The 7,880-nt window shown below is 44.6% G+C and overlaps 1 protein-coding gene across 1 annotated transcript in view; it reads left to right on the top strand.

Moving 5' to 3' along the window:
- Nucleotides 1–1,854: 1,854 nt before the first annotated feature.
- Nucleotides 1,855–7,880, top strand: part of ski.S (SKI proto-oncogene S homeolog) — a gene marked incomplete at its 3' end in the record, with an annotated part of 71,105 nt that continues 65,079 nt past the window's right edge. The window contains 1 exon segment of the mRNA NM_001087461.1: nt 1,855–3,270. Coding sequence (NP_001080930.1) covers nt 2,347–3,270 — 924 coding nt within the window. The 5' untranslated portion in view covers nt 1,855–2,346.

Below are 7,880 nucleotides of genomic sequence, written 5' to 3'. Positions count from 1 at the left end.
TGAGAAAAGGCAAACTGGCACACAAGATGTGAATGCAGGTGAAAACCTTGCAAAATGTTTATTACCGGAAGTGCAACGTTTCGGGTCAAGCAATGCTTGACAAAGGGGCTTGCCCCGAAACGTTGCACTTCCGGTAATAAAAATTTTGCAAGGTTTTCACCTGCATTCACATCTTGTGTGCCAGTGTGCCTTTTCTCAGTATCTGATTTGAGGTTGCCGGTTACCTCTATCACTGAGCACCAAGTGAATTTGGATTTATCTGCACAGACAGGTGTGCGTGAGCAATCACCAATTTGACACTGTGTGGCCCTGCATTTGCCACCTATACAATTAAGCTGGCCATAGACGCAAAGATCTGATCGTACAAATCGAGGATTCGTACGATTTTCGGACCGTGTGTGGAGAGTCCCGACATTTTTCGTCCGGCGGAGATTGGTCGTTTGGTCGATCGGACAGGTTAGAAAAGTTCTGTCGGCTGCCGATAATATCTCTGCATGTATTGCCGATTGTACGATTTTCAGTGGGAGACTGTCACTAGCTTTGTCAGACATAAATTTTAAAATGGTAAGACTTTGATCTGAATGGTTAGTGTCAGGTCGGGAGATGGGAAAGTCCGATCGTACGTTGATTCGTACGATTGGATCTTTGCGTCTGTGGCCAGTTTTATCCAGGTATGGAATCTGTTGTCTGGGAACCCATTATCCAGACAGCTCTATATTATGGGAAAGCTGTCTCCAGGGATGGCGCTCCGAGCATTTTGTTTTCTAAATTCGCCCGAAGTTGCCTCGTAAGGAAACTTTGGACGACTTTGAAAAATGAAGTGCTCTGAGTGCCATCCCGCCAGTGATTTCGATTCTAGCCACTGGAGGCAGGCAGATCGGGAAGATTAGTCACCCAGTTGGAATCGTTCGATTTGAAGTCCTAGTCGAAGAAGCCAATTCGATGGTCGAAGTAGTTAAAAAAAAAAACTTCGAAATTCGAAGTATTTTTTATTCTATTCCTTCACTCGAGCTAAGTAAATGTGCCCCTAAGTATTAATTTCTTCTTCTCCTCACTCAAACTCTATTCTCCTAGTCTCTTTTCTTTACATACTATAAACTATTATTCCATCTATTTCGCCTCTTCATTTTCATAGAAATAGGGAATGGCCATGAAATATGTGAAATATTTAGAAGCAGGAGGGTCCGCTGACACCTGGGCGCACCGCGAGTTTTCCTGGTATCCCTGTGGGCCAGTCCGACACTGATTCTGGATAACAGATCCCATACCTTTAATTGAACTAGGCTTCTGGAAACAAGAAAAATTGCTTTATAAATTTGTATCTTGAAACAAAATATATTTTTTGCCTGAAATTGTAAATGACACAGCTAAATAAGCACTGTACATGCATATAATAGGGAAAAGACAGCATTTTGTGGCATATGTGAGAAATATCTTTTTACCTTTTGCTTAGCGAGACTCCCATGTGCCGTCAGTCTGTGTTTACTGGAAGGAGAAAACAAAAACACCCTTCCGCTTTTTAAAGCCGGCGGTTTCACGCACGAGAACCACAAGTTTTATTTTGCCTTCGACAGACAAGTTTTTTTTTCCGCTTTGCAGTAGAAAAAAAAAAAAGAAGAGGCAGCGGCATGAGGAGGAGGTAGAGGGAGGGGGTGGAGGTTGTTCCTGGAAGAGCCACAGCCTGGGGAGTTGGTCACATTCTTGGCTGGGATTCAATGACTGAGGCAGACACCAACAAACAGAGAGAAAGGGGGCGGAGAAGGGAGAGGAAAGAGGGAGGGAGTGCAGAGCGCAGACACAGTGCAGAGCCATTCAAGCAGTGAGCAGCACCGGGAAGGAGGCATCAGTGTGTGTCTGGGAGCCCCGCTCTCCCCATAACCTCCAGCAGCGCAACATGACGGGCAACTCGTGAGGCCGAGCCGTAACTTCCCACAAACGCCCCCACCTCCCCCGCTTTGTACTGAGGGAAAGTTCAGGCGCATTTGTGCCTCCTCAGCGGAAAGTGCCATTAGTGGGACTGAGTGAGTGCGACGCTATGGGCACGAGGAGCCGCCGCCGCGCATCTCTGGCCTGAGCCCTGACACTTCTCTGGCCTGAGCCCTGACACTTCTCTGGCCTGAGCCCTGACACTTCGGGAAGGGGAGCGGGAGGTCCCGGCTGGATGCGGCGCTGTGAGTGTCGAGGAGGAGGCCGGGAGAGAGTGGGCAGTCACACGGGTGTATGGAGTGACAGCGTTTACTGTGTAAAGCCTAAAGACATCGTCGAGTGATTGAGCTGCGCGGAGCGTGTCCCTGTGTGAGTGAGTCAGTGAGTGAGTTAGTGCTGCTGTTGCCGCCGCCGGGAGCTATGGAGACCGTGAGCCGCAGCAGTTTCCAGCCCCACGCCGGGCTCCAGAAGACCCTGGAACAGTTTCACCTGAGCTCTATGAGTTCTCTGGGCGGTCCGGCCGCCTTCTCCGCCCGCTGGACTCAGGACTTGTACAAGAAGGAGTGCGGCAAGGAGCCCCCGGAGCCCATACTCCACCTGCCCAGCCAGCCGCCTCCGGTCATCCCCGGGGGTCCCCTATTTATGCCGTCGGACCGTTCCACTGAGAGGTGTGAGACTATTCTGGAGGGGGAGACCATCTCTTGCTTTGTGGTGGGGGGCGAGAAGCGACTGTGTCTCCCTCAGATCCTCAACTCGGTGCTGCGGGATTTCAGCCTTCAGCAGATCAACGCCGTGTGCGACGAGTTGCACGTGTATTGCTCCCGCTGCACGGCCGACCAGCTGGAGATCCTGAAGGTGATGGGGATCCTGCCCTTCTCCGCGCCCTCCTGTGGCCTCATCACCAAGACGGACGCCGAGCGCCTGTGCAACGCCCTGATGTACGGGGGGAGCTACCCGCCCCGCTGCGCCAAGAAGAGCGACTTCCCGCCGGGACCTTTAGAGCTGGAGCTGACCGAGGGCAGTTTCAAGGTGTATCACGAGTGCTTCGGAAAGTGTCGGGGCCTGTTCGTGCCCGAGCTGTACGGACACCCCAGCGCCCCCTGTATCCAGTGCTTGGACTGTCGCCTCATGTACCCGCCGCACAAGTTCGTGGTGCACTCGCATAAGGCGCTGGAGAACCGGACTTGCCACTGGGGCTTCGACTCGGCCAACTGGAGGGCCTACATCTTACTGGCCCGGGATGGGGTCGGGGGAGACGATGAGCTGGCCAGGCTGGGTCGGCTGCTGGAGGAGATCAAGGAGAAGTTCGACTACAGCAACAAGTACAAGAGGAAAGCAGCCAGGGTGAGTGCAAGAGACCTGTCCTACTTACTTGTCCTCTTTATTACAGAGACATTCAGCTTTTACAGCAGCAATTACTCCCATACAAAATTCCCTATTCGAAAAACTTCAATTGCTTTGCCTCAGGAGCTCTAGAGTTAATACAACCTTACCTTTACCTTGCTGAGGCTCATGGGAGTTGCAGGGACAACTTTTCTTTGCTTTCAATAAGGAGATGTCTTGAATTTGTGGCCTGCGGCCTTTCAGCTGTTGGTGGGGTGCAACTACTTTTTCTATTACATGTACTGAACTATTGCCATATCTGATTTATTACTGTGCCCTTGCTTTAACTTTCTACCCTCCTAAGCAACAGTATTTTGTACAGGAAGTATTGTAGATGTCAAGTGCTGCTGTATAGTAGACAAGAAGCAAAGCACACTGCCTGGATAAAAAAAAAAAAAAATATATATATATATTTATTCATGTTCCTGGCATTTGCCAGCTGAATTGTTGATTGCCAATACTGTATGTCCCTGTTTATCAGCTGTTGGTGAGATGAAGACAAAACCTACATACAGAGTAGAACAGGGATCACACATACTACAGCTAGTATCTGTTCCTTTAATTGAGACAAGGACCTCTATGGCCAAGCATGGGAAGGCAATAAGAAGGCAGGGAAGAGAACATCGCCCTGTAAGTGGCATTTAAAGTGACCTGGTGGTAACCCTGCTTCAAGTTCACCGCTGACGACACTTAGTGCTCTTTATAGCTGCGTCTCTTGGTTACAGCAGTCTATGGAGATAAGTCGCACATTTGCAGCTCTGCCCATTTTGTATGTGTGTACTAAACAGGTGCAGGCGATTTACGTCCCCCCCCCCCATCTCTGTGCCTGTCTGTGTAGCTTTAAAGGTGTCAACTTCGACTTCAAGTGCAGACGAGTCGTTTTATGGGCAGCCATCCTCTTACCTTGATCTTTGTACTCTTTGGGTTCTCTTGGAGATGTCGGCTTGTATTTTATTTTTAGAACAAATGCTTCCTTCCCTCTAGGCTGTAGCCTAGGTGCTTGGATAAAAAAAAAAATCATACTATATTTGGGTTTATTGCAATTAATCTTTACGTGTTGGATAATTAATTCCTTCCAGGAATGTCGGTGTGTATATATTATGTGTTGCCCTGTGTTCTGCAGACTCGGCACCAGGCTGGTGGTGATGTGCCTGTGTGTGTAGGTGGTGTGTACATAACTGTATCATTCACATGCAATGCATGCCACCCAGACTGGCCGTCCAGACTGTAGCGGTTTATTTTAGGCGTCTGAACTGAGCCATCTGTGGATGCCAGTGTGTAAAGCAAGTTGGTATCTGGCATCGATCCTTCTCTGTGGGTAGACAAAACAGAAAAGGTGACGAGTTATTTCACTTTGTTAAAACACAATCCTATTCATTTCCGTTACATTTTCTGTTGATGTTTGTAGGAAGCCAAATCAGATCACTGGTTTCCACAATGGAAAAACAACCATTTTAATTTATTTAAAAAAAAAAAAAACAGTGGTAAGGTGGTAAGTGAAAGCTTTTAGATGCCCCTCACAGCAACTGCTTCATAACAGACTTTACATGTATTTCTATCTCATTCCATCAGAGCAAAAAAAAAACAAAACACTTTTTTTGTCTTGAAATGAAACATTGTTGTTTTTTTCTGCTAGTGCCTGACAGTAAAATGGTGAAAAGTCAGGAGCAATAATGCATTTCCCCCTCTATTGTTTAACTTTTTTTTTTTAACCAATTTGATTTCTGACTATTCAGTGGATTAATAATAAAACGTGTTACTTGATTCCCCCCCCAGCTGATTATTCCTGGTGCATAATAAAGTTGCATTTACTGATCTCTTCTTGGGAGGCCAATTAAACCACATTATTGCTTAAACCTTTTTTTCCCTCTCTTATTATCACTGAATAGACTCCTTCTCTGTTTCCCCAGGAGTTCCTTACAACTGTGTGTCAGAGCTATTGTGGCAATGTTAACTGTAATGAGGCACATTATCTGTGTTAGTTGGAGGTGGATGCGTTTTTAATGGCTTGTCTATCCCCATCTAATCAAGGATCGAGGTGGAAGCTTTGAATAGTTGTGTCTGGCAAGAATAGAGTATGTGACTGGCTTGGGAGACCATAGTTAAAGGCCAAGTCAACCCCAAAATAAAAATTCTTCTAAGAAAAGGAAACATTATTCTAAGCAACGTTGCAATATACATTCATTACAAATGTTCTATGGTTTTTAAGTTTATTTGTATATGCATTGCTACTGAATGAAGTGTTTGTTTCTATTCTCTGCACTGATATCTAAGACTGTTGATACAATGTAAGGCAATAACAGACCTGTCTTTGCTGGGGAACCAAGACTTTTGCAGAATTGTTTAAATAGTAACAACCAGGAGTTAAGCCAATGCTGCTTTCAGTAGCAATTGCTTTTACCAATAACTTTAAAAGCACAGACACTTTTTAATTAATGTATTTTGGAAAGTTGCTTAGAATTATGTTTTTTTTTTCTTTTATTAGGCAAATTTTTATTTTGGGGTTGACTTGCCCTACTCTATTTCGGATATTGCAAGCTTCTTTCTGTCTATTGGTTTAATGCACACTTCCCATTCTTAAAGTGTGACTTTAGCTCTCTTATATTGTGGTGGTTTTGGTGTATGTTTACAGACTTTCTTTTGCCACAACAGGCAGTATATTTTTACTTTTTGTACGTCTCCGCTGTTTTCGTTGGTGAAATTCTGCTTTCCTTTGTGCATCTAGTTTTCCCATTGTAATATCGCACTACCTTGTTTGCCTCAAGACCTGCGTGGGCTGCATTTTTTTCTGATATCTCCAGCTTGCAGACTCCTCAACCACAAACGATTGAGAAATGTTTCTAGTATGATAAGTCACAGGCTGTGTGGACTTTCTGTAACATTGGGCTAGCAGAGTGGCAGGCTCCTAAACCAATTCAACTTACAGAGGGGCCTTGTTGGGTTGTTTTATTTAAAAACTTCTCTTCGACAAGGGCATTGGATAGTTCTGTGTATGGTAATATGAAATATGTTTTTGGCTCTTTGCGTGCATTCTGCTACCACACGTTCAAGATCTTTCTATGGAATAAGTGATTAATCCTGCTTGTATCTAGCAGTGCTTTGGAATCCTGATGAAGCCTGTTTTGTCCTTTCCCTCCCATCATTATTTCCTCCCCTACAATCTCGGTTTATCTTGCTGTCGCCCCCTATTAAAATTTCACTTAATCTGAAAAGATCTAAATCTCATTTGATGGTTTTCCCCTCCGGACATTTCTTTCCCCCTCTCCACTCCATTTCAATCTCTTTCACTTCTTACAGTCTAGGTCGCTATCGCATATCTGGTTTATAAAGCACCAGTCCCACTTAGTCGGATGCTCTTGAGAGGCAATGTGAGGCACTTACCCAGCCAACATCTTGCATACTGTTTGTACATCTCCTTCTATAACACTTCAGACTAATGCAGCAAAAGCAGATTTCCAGCAGCTGTCACGGCCAATAAGCCACAATCCATGGAGCAACTTTGTAAATGGATCAATAGTTTAATGGAGACTGTGGCCGAACTTTACAGAAAACATTAATAGGTTGAAGTTGTATGAATGTATGCAAGTCTTGCTCGAAACTCATTGTGCTAGTGAGGCCGGGGACCTGTTTTTTTTTTTTCCCTGTTCTAAGCGGGTAGAAGAAAGCCAGCTATTCAGTTCAGGACATGGTCTGCAGATAATTAGGAGTGCAATGGAGAGAGAATTTTTTTTTTTCTGAAGACAGACTTGTTACTTCATCACTAACCAACCAGATTTCAAAGCCTAAGCAGCCTCTTTAATCCTGTGTGCTTGTAGCTTGCAGCTCTGAATTCCATAAATTCGGATTGGCTGGGCTGCAGAGAAACTGACCTCTGAAAAATGTTTGGGCTTGTTACTACTTTTTGTTACTTGTTGTTTACTACATTTTTTTTCTGAATATCTTACACCAGGGTAGATATATAGGAAACATAAATAACATTCTTGTCTGCCCCTACCCAGTGCGGGTAAGAGGATAACCTTCCAGATTTACCGACGCTAAAATGAATATTTTAATGTTTCAACAGAAAAAAAACTGCTGATTTTCCTCTCTTGCAGCATTCTTTTAGTAATGTGTGTTGAGTAAGGCCATGAAATAGCAGACAGGATATTGAGTGTTAGGAAGTCTGGGTTAACTAGAGCAGAGACTGTGGCTTCTCTGCTATGACTGTGTAATATAAAGCTGCAACTTCTCCCACCCCTTGCACTTAAAGGAACAGTAACACCAAAAAATGTGTTTTAAAGTAATGAAAAGATCATGTTGCCCTATACTGGTAAAAATGATCTTTTTGCTTTAGAAACTGCTATAGTTCATATAAACAAGCTGCTGTGTAGCAATGGTGGAAATTGAAAAAAAAGGCTATATGGCACAGGTTAAATAGTGGATAACAGATTTTGTTCTACAGATCTTATCTCCTTTGAATGGCTGCCCCCATTGCTACACAGCAGCTTATTTATATAAACAATAGTAGTGTTTCTGAAGCAAACACAACAGTTTTACCAGTGCAGGGCAACACTGCATTATTTTTGTAATAC

The sequence above is a fragment of the Xenopus laevis genome, chromosome 7S (genome assembly GCF_017654675.1).
Source record: "Xenopus laevis strain J_2021 chromosome 7S, Xenopus_laevis_v10.1, whole genome shotgun sequence".
Classification (NCBI taxonomy): domain Eukaryota; kingdom Metazoa; phylum Chordata; class Amphibia; order Anura; family Pipidae; genus Xenopus; species Xenopus laevis.
This window is presented reverse-complemented; position numbering and strand designations above follow the sequence as displayed.